The sequence below is a fragment of the Physeter macrocephalus genome, chromosome 13 (assembly GCF_002837175.3).
Source record: "Physeter macrocephalus isolate SW-GA chromosome 13, ASM283717v5, whole genome shotgun sequence".
Taxonomy (NCBI): Eukaryota; Metazoa; Chordata; class Mammalia; order Artiodactyla; family Physeteridae; genus Physeter; species Physeter macrocephalus.
The window spans coordinates 83,632,863-83,645,770 of record NC_041226.1 but is presented as its reverse complement, the minus strand read 5'-3'; the positions used below and the strand labels follow the sequence as shown (position 1 = coordinate 83,645,770).

General features: G+C 57.7%; 1 protein-coding gene across 1 annotated transcript; it reads left to right on the top strand.

Annotated features, from left to right (window-relative positions):
* Positions 1 to 750: 750 nt before the first annotated feature.
* On the top strand, positions 751 to 5,510 carry PAEP (progestagen associated endometrial protein). Its single transcript, XM_007111057.2, has 7 exons — positions 751 to 883; positions 1,582 to 1,721; positions 2,565 to 2,638; positions 3,689 to 3,799; positions 4,529 to 4,633; positions 4,860 to 4,901; positions 5,331 to 5,510. Exons 1-6 carry the CDS (start codon positions 788 to 790, stop codon positions 4,874 to 4,876), a joined length of 543 nt encoding a protein of 180 aa, XP_007111119.2. The 5' UTR covers positions 751 to 787; the 3' UTR covers positions 4,877 to 4,901; positions 5,331 to 5,510.
* The last annotated feature ends 7,398 nt before the right edge of the window (positions 5,511 to 12,908 follow it).

Sequence of the window (12,908 nt, the reverse complement as noted above, 5' to 3'; positions counted from 1 at the left end):
GACACTTGCAGAGCTCTCACTACAGGCCAGGCCCGTCCTTGGAGCTCCAGCTGAACCCCACGTCACCCTCGCCCCAGCCTGCAGGGGGTGGGGTGACCGCAGAGAACACTTCGCCCAAGGCCACGTCCGTGGGGTTTGGAGGAGCCGATGCCCGAGACAGGAGAGTGTACCAGAAGCATGAGGCACCCAGCGGGGCCGTAGCCTTTCGGGAGGCCCTGCTCAGCAGGACAGGGTGGGAGGCCCTGAGAGCTGGTGGAGCCCCCAGGAAGGGCAGCCCGCAAGAGAGGGCTGACGGGTGCGGGTGGTGTGACCCCCTTGTTCGGGGCAGACGACCCGCCCCCGGCGCATGTCCCTGGGTCCTTCCTGGCATGGGGCTCTCCAGACCCCGGCCGACCCACGGGCCCACCCTCCAGGACACAGCTGTCCTCAGTGCTGGCTCTGATCTGTCCTTGTCCAAGAGCCCGACCCAGGAAGTGCTCCTGACGCTGGCGGCCAGCCTGGACCCGCACTCCAGACCCTTCCTCTCTGGGGCCAAGCAGGAGCCGTCCAGTCCCAGGGACACAGGGGACCTTCCTGCTTGGCCTCGGAGGGAAGAAGGCCTCCTATTGTCCCAGCTGAGGAAGCCACCCGAGGGCCTGAGGATGAGTCACAGGGCATTCTGGGAACTGCGTGGCGGGGAGCCCAGCACAGGCTGGCTGGCTGGCCCTCCTCCTATATAAGGCCCCGAGCCCACTGCCTCGGCCTTCCTCTCCCTCCAGAGCCCAGAAGTGCCACCAAGACTGCAGCCATGATGTGCCTCCTGCTTGCCCTGGGCCTGGCCCTCACGTGTGGCACCCAGGCTGTCAACGTCATCCGGACTATGGAGGACCTGGACATCCAAAAGGTTCGAGGGTGGCTGGGTGGGTGGTGAGCTGCAGGGCGGGCAGGGGAGCTGGGGTCTCAGAGGCCAAGGGGAGACAGAGGAGACTGTGATGTCTGGGGTCCGCATTACTCTGCTAGGGCCTCCCTAACAAACACCCCCGACAGGGCCGCTTAAACAACATGGCTGTCGTCTCGCATCCTGGAGGCTGGAAGTCTGAGATCAAGGTGTCAGCAGGGCTGGTTTCTCCTGAGGCCGCCCTCCCGGGCGTGTAGGTGGCTGTCTTCTCCCTGTGTCTTTACCTGGCCATCCGTGTGTCCTAATTTCCTCTCCTTATGAGGTCATCAGTCATACTGGACCAGGGCCCACCCTAGCGACCTCATTTTACCTTTGCCATCTCTTTAAAGACCCTGTCTCCAAAGAGTTATGTTCTGAGGCGCTGGGGGTTACAGGGACACACTTAAGCCCCTAACAGGGTCTCTCTGCCCCCCAACCTTTCCCCACCTCCAGCCACGTCTCCCCAAGATCCAAACATTCCCACTTGTGTGATGGGCTCCTCTGGGTCCTTCTTTGGGCTCAGAGTGCGTTTAGGGAGAACATTCCTCAGGGTGCCGAGGAGGGGGTGTCTCAGGGCCGCCTCAGGTCGGGGTGGGACAGAGAGCCCACCGTGGGGACGGGGTCCCCTTCCTGCCCCCCAAGTGCCGATCAGGCCCGCTCCCCAGGTGGCGGGCACGTGGCACTCCATGGCCATGGCGGCCAGCGACATCTCCTTGCTGGACACCAAGAGCGCCCCCCTGAGAGTGAACGTGGAGGAGCTGCGGCCCACGCCCCGGGGCGACCTGGAGATCATCCTGCAGAAACGGTGGGTGTGCTCCCCACCCCCCGCCGGGGCTGCAGGCCAGCAGGGGCTGGGCGGCGGCCAGGGCTCCTGGTGGGACCCGGCTGCACTGGAGGCAGGACCAGGGCCCCAGGGACGCGGACTGGGGCCCTCGGAGCCCCACCCAGGCTTCCCCACCCAGGGCTTTTTTTTTTTTTTAACTTTTATTATTTTGATGCTTCGGAACATAATAAAATAAATGAACATAAAACATCATTTTAGTTAACTTGGAAGGGGAGATAAAATCCACTGAAGTGGAAATACGTAGGAAAGATATGTACGTTCAGGCAGTTATTTTAATTCTGTGTTAGATTAAGGATTACGAATGTACTTGAGCAACGGGGAGAGGTTTCGCATCTTTTCTAGTCTGAACACTTCAATATCTAAGATGAACGGGATGTCACAGAAACAAAGCAGAGTGGGGAGAGCGCCGTGTGGAGGCTGCCGGACAGCTGCAGGCCTAGGTCCTCAGGGCGGCAGCTCCCACCACGAGCCCCATCTGCCCTCAGAGCGGGGGTGGGGTGCAGAGATGGGGACCCGAACCCCAGGATTGTCTGCAGGTGCAGGTCATTGCCCCTGACCGCGGGGCCTGGCCGCTCCTGGCCCTGTTCTCCCTCACTCCGTCTGACCTCTCGTGGCCTGTCCAACCTGGTCACCCGTGGCCCTAGAGGTTACTGTGAGCGCGGCCAAGTCCTGGGTGACCAGCTGGGCTCCAATGCCCCCCGGCTCGGGCCCCTCCTGGGGCCACCTCCCACCCCTGGCCCACAGTTTGGCCCGATCAACCGGGCATGGTCTGTGCACGTGGCTCAGGAAACGCCTGCCTTTCAGGGAGAAGGAGGGGTGTGCTAAGGAGAAAATCATCGCAGAAAAAACCAAGATCCCTGCCGTGTTCAAGATCAACTGTAAGTGCTGGGTCTGTGGGAGGAGCCCCACCACCCGGGGGGGCTCTGGGCAGGTGCAGGGGGCTGGCACCGGGCCCGAGGATGCTAAGGGGCTGGTGGTGACGAGTGACGCTGTTATTACACCAGCTTCACTGCCCTCCCTGCCCCTTGCCCGGTGCTGTGGGGCCAGTGGCCGCGGGCAGGTCCCTGCTAGGCTGGCCTCACTCCCCGAGGTGACTCTCCAAGCTCTCTCTGCCGGGCGGGAGCTCGGGCCCCTCAGGCTGAGCTCAGGAAGCATCTGTGCCCGTCCAGGCGGAGCTGAGAGCCACTGTCAGCGGTCAGGGTGCCCCACGGCCCCCAGCCCACCACCTGGGCTCCTCCTTCTCCACGAGACGGGTTCCTTCCCTCATCCACTGGTTCACTCATTCCTCACTAAATCCGAGATGAGAAAGCGCCGTGGGGGGCAGGGGGGCTTCCACCGGGGCCGCTCCCGCCGGGCAGCCTGGGCCACCTTGGGACTCACTCTCACTCACTCACTCTTGTCTGTGCCAGACAAGAGCTGACCGATGCCAGGGCGCCCGCCCCAGGGGCTCCAGGGCCACCCGCCCGCACTGGGTCGGGATGCTGGCGTTGCCCCTGCAGCTGCCTGACCCTGCGGTGCAGCCGCTGCCGCCCGCTGGCCTCTGTCAGGGCAACCCTCACTCCTGCTGCCCCAGTTCCCGTGGCTCAGGGCTGCCCTCCTTGGGACGCTCCCCTCCTCCCTCACTCGGGGCCGCCCAGTCTCACCTGAGGTCCGCGTGACAACCCCATTTCTTGACCACTCTGGGTCCCGGGGGGCATCTTGGATTGAGTGGTGAGTGTTCCTGAGTCCAGGAGGTGCTGGAGTGTCTCTGCCGCTTCCATAGTTGATGCCTGGGGACGGCTTTGGGGAAGGGGCTGCACCACGTTGGAGAGCGGGGGGTGCAGGAGGCACTCCCGGCCCGGACCTCGCCAGGTGATGGCCATGGAGGAGCTGACCAGCACTCCCCGCCGCTGGAACTTACTTCTGCCCTGTCTTGGTCTCCCTTCCAGCCCTGGGTGAGAATAAGATCTTCGTGTTGGATACCGACTACAAAAACTACCTGCTCTTCTGCATGGAAAACACCGCCAACCCCGAGCACAGCCTGGCCTGCCAGTACCTGGGTACGCGCCCAGCCCCCGCTTCCCAGGGAGACCCGCATTGTGGGCCTCACCGCGAAGAGCGGGTGGGAATGGGGGAGCGCGACACCTGAGGAGGAGGAGGAGGAGGGGGGGTGAGGGGTCATCGGGAGAGGGCCGCGTACTGGGGCCTGGCCTCCTGTGGGCCCGTGGGTGGCTGGGGTCGAGGGACAGACACGCGGGCTGTGGGGCAGGCGGACTGCATGCACTGTGACCGGTGTGACCATCTTGATGGAGCCGGCAGGTCGCTGTGAATCCAACAGCCTTTGTTACCGGGGCGTTTCAATTACTTCACCAAATGAGAATTCAGTTACAAAGACATCTTTCAGCTATAATGTCCTGAAAGCAAATGTCAGGTGACACCTTTGTTGTCACAGAAGATGTGCCATTGTGTGTTCCCAGGGAAGTGGCCGTGGGCATCAGGCAGTGCAGGCTCCTGGTCATAAGTCGGCCGGCCCCGGGGTGGGGCGGGGAGGGGAGGAGGAGACCCAGACATCCGGAGGCGGGTGCCTTTCCTCTTACGACCGTGCAGACCCCCACTGCAGTGCACTGGGAGGAGGAGGAGGGGAATGGTCCGAGGGCGGAGGGCAGGGGCCCTGGAGGGCGGGGGCGCTGAGCCCTGCAGACCACCCTGGGGGGGGGGGCAGGGCCCTCGGCGTCCCCGAGCTCTGGTGGGGGGCGGGGTGCCCCCCGGAACTGACCCCTCCCCCACAGCCAGGACCCTGCAAATGGACGACGAGGTCGTGGAGAAATTCAACAGAGCCATCAAGCCCCTGCCCATGCACATCTGGCTCTCCTTCAGCCCGACCCAGCTGGAAGGTGAGCTCCCAGGCCCCGCCCCCGCTCCCTGGGCAGGAAGCCACCGGCCCCGGGGACGACTTCCTACCTTGGTGAGCCCCATTCTCCCCAGGGCTGCCGGGAGGAAGGGGGTGGAGGGCGCAGCGCCCCCGAGGTGGGCCCCCTCCCCACCCCCTGCCAGGCCCCTCTGTCCCCGGGGCGTCCAGTCCCGTCCTGACCCTCCCGCACGGCTCTCCCTCTCCCACAGAGCAGTGCCGCGTCTAGGTGAGCTCCTGCCGGCGCCCTGGGGGTAACGTAACCCCCCTGCCCCACATCCTGGGCACGTGCACAGGGTGGGGTCTTGGTGGGGCCCGGGCTCCCCCATCAGGCCCTGGGGTCCCCCTGCGGGAATGGCTGGAAGCTGGGGTCTCTCCTGGCGACTGCAGAGCCGCTGGCCGCGTGCCCACTCTCGAGGGGTGGCCTTTGGGGATGTCGTTTCCCGTGTCCTGGCCTCACTCGCATGCTGACCTCCCCCTGCTCCCTCTGGGCAGGGCTGAGGGCCAAGGTGGAGGCCCCGGAAGCGGGCACCGGTGACAGACCCTCCACCTGAGGGGGGAGGCGGGGGTCCCTCTCCCGAGGAGGGGCCGTCCTGCACCCCCAGGCCCAGCCCAGGGTGGGGGGCTGGCGAGGGGCCAGCAGGTTCCCCAGGAATCACAGGAGAGCCCCGTGTCCATTTCAGGGCCCGGGAGCCTTGGCCCCTCTGGGGACAGATGATGTCACCCCCGCCTCCCCCATCAGCAGGGTCAGGAGGGACCAGGACCAAAGTCACCCTTCTTGGGACCCAGGCCCCTCCGGGCCCCGCCTGGGGTCTCCTGCTCGGGGGCGTTCCTCCTTCAGCAATAAAGGCATAAACCAGCGCGCGCTCCTGTCTGAGTCTTTCCTGGCCGACGCGCGTGGGCCGGGGACCCGGGCGGCTCAGGCGGTGACACGGGGCCGGGATCTAAGGTGTCTGCATCACAGGCCTCATGACACCTGGGGGCCCTGCACACATCATCACGGCTCTTTTAAACTTTTGGAAACGAGGTAGGGACGCGGCAGAGGCATCTGCCAGTTAACCTCGCATCTTCAGCCAACACCCAAACTCCACAAAGGACAGGAAATGGAAAATTGCTGTCCCTTAGTCTAATAAATATCGATATAAAAACCTAATTTAGTTGCTTGCAGATCAAATTCTGCCCTTTTTTACAAATGCAGCCCCATGACCCTCATGACCAGCTTTCAGGAACATACAGGTAATTGCTACTAGTAAGACTATTGATATCAAACTTCATATGCCAAAAATGCATTGATCTTTTCCATGCTAAAATGCAATAGAGAGATTTCCCCTGGATAGAGGAGTTGGACAAAAGAGGTCGCCCTTGGAGGACACTTGTTCTGCAACCACTTTTGAGCATCACACATGGAAAGGGGGTATATAGCAACAGAAACGGGGATTTTTAAATAATAAGAACAATTTACGTATAACATAATATACACACATATTGCTATAATAACAATTTATGTATAATATTAAAGTTTTGAAAATATAGGTAAAGTGGATACATTTCTAGAAAAATATTAAATACCAATATTGGCTAAAAAAGAAAACTTTGAAAGAACAATAACTCTAGAAAATAAAGAACGGTTCCAGTTCCAGATCTTCTCAGTCTATGCATGAGAACCAGCAAACCACCGTGAGATGGATCCTGGCTCATACAGTCTGTTCCAGGGCACGGAGAGATGGGGAGTCTGGGCTGTCCTCTAACAAAGCTGGATGGGATGATGCAGGAGACAAAAAAAAGCAGAGCCATCACTTTTTGGAATAAAGATACAAATATCCAAATAATTTATTAACAGGTCGAATCCAACAATGTATTCAGTACATAGTGATTTAAGCCAGAAAATCAAGGATGTTCCCACATTAGACGACATATAATAAATGTGTTAACAGATTAAGAGAGGAACACCCATATAAGCACCATTCATTGATTTTAAAATAAATATTTTAAAAACATCATATCCCATTCACGAGGCAAGTTCTTTATGCATCAGGAGGGTCACTCAACACAAGCTGGCTTTGCTGCGTTAATGAACAACCCTTAAATCTCAGGGGCTCAAAACATCAAAGATTTATGTCTTGTATATGAGAAATCTCCTTTGCAGGTTGGCAGGGGCATCTGCCCCTCGTGGTCACTCAAGGATCCAGGTGATCAAACAGCCATCACCCATGAGGTTGCTGGTCACCATGCCAGAGGGGAAATGTGGACATCCAGAGGGCCGAGCCATCCATCCAGTGCTCTATCCTGGAAGGTACACACACCACCTCCCTTCTCAACCTGTCAGCCAGAGCTGTCACTCAACTGGAATGGAGCCAGAAAGTACAATCCTACCTCGAAATAGAAGGGAACATCCCTAAACTGGTAATTAGAAAAAATTTTTTAACCAGCTAACATCATACTTAATGGTGAGAGACTGAATGCCTTCCCCTAAGATTGAGAGCAAGGCAAGTTTCCCTCCTCCAGCATTCCTACTAAACATCATACTGAAAGTCTTAGTGCAGTAAGACAAAAAAAAAGGGGGGCGGTATACTTCCCTGGCAGTCCAGTGGTTAAGACTCCATGCTTTCACTGCGGTGGGGTGGGGGTGGGGGTTCGATCCCTGGTCAGAGAACTAAGATCCTGCATGCCATTTGACATGGGCAAAAAAGGAAAAAACAAGAAACAAAAAAGAAAAAAAGGCATAAGCATTGGAAAGGAAACCTGTAACATGACTGAGAAAGCAAAAAAGAGAAGGAACAAAATACTAATGTCAGGAATGAAACAGGGGCTATCACTACAGACCCTACAGACATCAAAAAGATAATAAGGGAATTCTGTGAACAACTCTGTATACAGTAATTTGACAACTTAGATGAAATGGACCAATTCCTTTAAAAAATACAAACTACCAGGACTCATCCAATATGAGCTAGATAATTTAAATAGCCATACAACTATTAAGAAAATAGAACTCCCCAAAAGACATTTCCAGGCCTAGATTGTTTCACAGGAGAATTACACCAAATGTTTAAAGATTTACCATGAATGCTATACAATCTCTTGCAGAAAATAGAAGAGTAGGAAAAATACTTCCCTTCATTTTATGAAGCTAATATTACCAAAATATTATTGGTATTTGGTATACCAAATATTAGTATATTGGTAAAACGGATACCAAAACCATACAATGACTTTTTTTTTAAAGAAAAACTACAGACTAATGTTTTTCATCAATATAGATTCAACGATCCTTAACAAAATATCAGCAAATAGATTTCAGCAATATACAAAAAGAATCATACACTATAATCAAGTAGGGTTTATTCCAGGGATGCAAGAAAAAGCATTTGACAAAATTCAACACCCATTCATGATTTTAAAAAAACAGAAAAATGGAATAGGGGGAGTTTTTTCAACTTGATAACGACATCTACAAAAAACTTAGAATTAACGTTGCGCTTAACGGGGAATGATGAACCTTTCATCAGTGATGAATGACAAATGATCCAGAGCGTGGGAATAATGTTCCTCTCACCCCTCTTACTCATCTTAGTGCAGGAAGTTCTAGCCAGTGCAAAAAGGCAAGAAAAGGTAATAAAAGGCATTCAGAACTGAAAGGAAGACATAAAAACACCTCTATCTGCAGATGACACGAGTGTCTATGTAGAAAATCTCAAGGAATCTAAAAACGAAAACAAAAACCTCCTAGAACTAATAAGCGAGTTCACAAGGTGGCAGGATACATGATAAACATGCAAAAATCACTTGCATCTCTACATACTAGCAATGGACATGTGGACGTGAAAATTAAAAATACAATACCATTTATAATCATTCAAAAAAAAAGTGGAATACTTGGAGATGTAAATCTAATGAAACCTACAGGATCTGAAGGCTGAAAATGATGCAATGCTGATTTAAAAAAATCAAGGAAGATTTAAATAAATGGAGAGACTGTGTTCATGGACTGAAAGACTGAACAAAGATGTAAATTCTCCTCAAATTGATATGCAGGTTTAATGCAATTCCTATCCAAATCCCAGCAAGCTTTTTTGTAGAGATAGATAAGATTATTCTAAGATTTATAGGGAAAGACAAAGGAACTAGAATATAGAATAGCTAAAATAAAAAGAATAAAATGGGAAGAACCAGTCTAACAAATTTCAAATCTTATATAGCTACAGTAATCAAGACGGTGGTATTTGCAGAAGAACCATAAATCAGTGGAACAGAGTAGAGAACCCAGAAATAGACTCACACAAATACGCCCAACTGATGGGCAGTCGTCTGGACTGGGGCATCCCTAAAACCATGCTAAAGCCTCCTAATTTGTGTAAGAGATGAGGCTCGCTCAGACCCTGGCATCCTCCCAAGCTCAGTGCTACCTTGGCCAGCCCCTCTGTGTTCAGGCAAGGCTCCCAGCAGACAGCGGCCCCCTCCTTGCCGCTCTCCGTGGGTCCCTCATAGGAAGAAGCCCTATTTCTCCAAATCACGACCCAGCATGTAGCACCCTGGAGATTCTGGATTCTGTTACTGTCTGCTTCCCACCTAATCACCAAAGCTGCTCCCATAGAAATCCAGCAGCTGAGCTTCCCTGCCTGCGCGGGATGGAGGAGCCGTGACTGTGGAGCACCCCTCACACTCTAGAACGCCTGACCCCCGTGAGCCACACTCCTGCAGACAGCCCTGCGGTAGCACTTTTCACGGCTCACTAACTTAAAAAAAATTGAGGTCTCTTTTGTGCCTTAAATGCTGCAACTTCTGAACACCTGAAGCAAGGGGCTGCCTCTTCCCCAGGCCTCAGTGGCTGGCAGTCGGGCTGGGACAGCTGGGTGGGCAGCAAGTGGCTGCTGGAGGATGGATACGAAGAAAGGGCGCCGGCTGCCAGGCCTCTCCTCCCTCTGGGGCCCTGTGGTCATGCCCTGGAGAGAGGGCCCCTCCTGCTGCCTGGGCCTGGCCGGGGCCCAGAAGACTCCGGAAGAAGTGCGGGTGCAGCCAGGCTTTGTCGCCCGGAAGATAACCATGCCAGGGAAAGCAGGCAGGAGCAGGGTCTGTGCACTCCTGTGCTGCCAGGGAAAGCTGCAGTTCAGCCCTGAGGCCAGCGTTAAGATGCTGGGGAGGGGCCCCAGGGCCCGGCCCCAGCACTGGCGGTGTCACTGCTGGGACAACGGGGGGTGGGGGGGCGGACCTGGGGGTGAGGAGGGGCTCAGAGTCACTCCTGCCCTGTCTGACCCCGCCTGCACCTCACCCATTGCCGTACTGGGCCAGGGGCAGTTCCAGGATGTCCCTCACCCTCCCCGGACTCAGGCATCGCGTGTGGAGCCCACAATGGACAGTGCCTGGACCAGATACAGGAGGAGCTGAAGGAAGTCCGGGAGAAGGCGAGAGGGTGGCGAGGAAGTGGACCACTTCTCCCCCACGCTGGGCGCCCCCGGTTCCTCACTCCAGTCCTCCAGCTCCTCCAGCCCCATCCCGGCACCCCGTGGGTCAGCCCCCTCCCATAGCTGGGTGTCCCTCCCAAGCCCAGGGGGCCGAGAGCCTGGGGAATGCAGGGACCCCAGCCGGGGGCGCCCCCAACATCCCCCTGCCGGAGCGCCGGAGCCGGCACTAGGCTGGTGGGCGGGGCAACATCTTCCACGCCCACTGTCCTGAGCAGGACCCAGCGGCCAAGAACGTGGACGTCCCGGAGTCCCGTTGGGCTTAGAAAATGGAAGTGCCTCGGGGAGAAGACGGGGCCCCGGGGACGGAGTGGACGGGGAGGCTGGGCCGGGCAGAGGGCCCGTGGTCCTGCAGACTGGGCGGGCTTGGGGGACTGGGGGACCCTCTGGGGGCCTCACCGGAGGGGACAGGCCTGACTTCGCCTTTCAAGGAGGGCTGTGCCTGCCATGCGGAGAGTGGACCTGCTTCAGAGAGGACGCGGCCAGTGCAGCAACCGCAGGGCCTGGCAGGGAGCTGGGAGGAGAGACCTCGTCCGAGAAAAGCCCGCCCCTCTGGCTTCAGCCAGAAGAATGCTAGGGGACCCCCAGTGGCTGGGGCAGTATCTTGAAGACATTTCCAGGTTGCAGCTGCAGGAAGCCCCCGCCTTCAACCTTGCCGGTGAGTGCTGCCCTCCAGCAGTCTCCCCTGCGCCCCTGAGGGCGGGGCTGGGAGGAGGTGGGGGGTGCCCCACAGCTAGCAATAACCACCTGAAGGCCAGAGCAGCTAAGGACCCGGCCAGCCTCTGCCAGGCGCCCTATACGGTCAGGTCGTTGACGGGTGCCTCACCTGCCAGATCTCATGAAGTCCCTGTAACTCGGTGGGTGGGCACGATCACCATCTCCATCCTGCGGATGTGGACACCGAGGCTCAGAGAGGTTCAGAAACAAGGCCGAGGTCACACAGCCGGGAGGAGGCAGTGGGCGGTACTGGCCTCTCCCCGGCACCCCCTCCCCCGTGCGTCATTCAGTCCATCAACAAACAGGAGGGCCAGGCCCTGTTCTGGGAGTTCCAGATGCACGTAAACAAGACAGCCGCTCTTCAGCCCGGTGCAGGTTACCTGGGGCCAGTGCAGTTCAGTCCCTAATTTATTGGAGACAAAGCTGCGGGGAAGAGAGGAGCCTAGAGCTGGGGAAGTGCGGGCAGGGAGGCTGCCTGGAGGAGGGAGCGCGAGGGCATGTGGCAGGACTAGAAGGAGGGAGAGGGAGGGCAAGGGGCGGGGGGCGGTAGTGGGGTCCTGTGGGTCGTCCTGGGACAGGGGGGCCGTGGCAGGATGTGGTGCTGGACAGCAGAAGGCAAGGTGGTCCCAGCGGTTGGGCGCCGCGTTTTTGATTGATTGGCCGTCTTCAGAATGAAGGGACGAAGGCCCTCGAATCTGACCTTGCTCTCTTCCCTCCACAGCCCAGTACCCGCCACTGGGAGTTTAGCTCGGGTCCACCCCCTGAGCTTTCCTGCCGGGCCCCTCCTGCCCCGCTGTCCTCGCCTCGCTCCCCACCTCCCCTCCACCTGCATCCTGGCTCACCCAGGTGCCTTCCGAATCCCTCTCTGCCACCCCAGGAAGGCCATCCAACCCGGAGCCCGGCCCCTCCCTCGCCACCGGGCTGTGGGGTCTGCAGGGTCACTTTTTTTTTTTTAAGTAAAGGCAGGTTTATTTAGAGAGCTACACGCTCCATAGACAGAGCGTGGGCCGTCTCAGAAGGCGAGAGGCTTCAGGGTCGCTTGAACCACCACCTGCGGAAGGCCCACTGCCAGCCCCGAGGTAGGACCACCTCCTCTGACCACCTGCCCAGGTGCGGCTCCCTTGCTGCCGCGGAGCTGGCTGCGGTATTAAACAGCTACCGGCTGCTCGTTATTCCCAGTGTCGCCCTGGCGTCCGGTCTCCGTGGAGGCTGGAAGGGGGATGAGGCGTGCTGGTCACACTGACATGAGTGCCCGCAGGTGGCTGAGGTCACCTGGGCCCCAGGACAAGGATGAAGACTTCGGTCTCCACACCTGCCACGCGGGCGGGGACACAGGTGTGCAGCCGCTGGTCCCAGGCCAGAGGCCTCAGACAGATCTGTTCCAGGAAGCGGCCTCCACGACAACAGCTTTTGTTCCTGAAAATCAGCATCTCAGGAAACTTTTGCGCAAGTGCCAGGGTGCCTGGCGCCCCCGGCCCTGGGTGACGTGATTGCTGCGAAGCTCCTGGCTAAGGAGGGACCCCTTCTGGGTGGAGGGCTCTCACCACGGGCCCCCGTCGGGGAGGACACCGAGGACAGGCTCGGGCGATCGGGCCTAAGACCCCGGGTCCGGAGGTCGGCCGTGACACAGAGCCGTTAGGAATTGACGTTTTGGAAGCATGTTGGCCTCGTCAGGAGACCTGCCTGGAGTGAAGATGGGGACCCCTGGGGGGTGGGGAGGAGTTAGGCCAGTGCCGCAGGTAGGGACCATGGCGGGACCTGAGCGGCCACCCTCACGCCAGGCGCGACCTCGAGCGACCCGCCAAGCCTCACCCGCCGTCTGTGAAGACAGGAAGGGATTCAGCGAGCCCAGCCCAGCACAGCCCCAGCCCCCGTGGTGCCTGTTGGCTCCTGGGCCCCTCGCGCTCGCTGCACCACAGAGCGGAGCTGCTCCCTGAGGAGACCTGAACGGGCTCGTTCCCGACACCCCACACGCGGACCGTTGACCCAGGTCCCGGGAAAGGCTTCAAACTCTTGCCGCTACCTCCACCAGGTGACCTCTTTCAGCACCCCTCACTCACGCCGGCCCCCACGGGGACTTTGCAA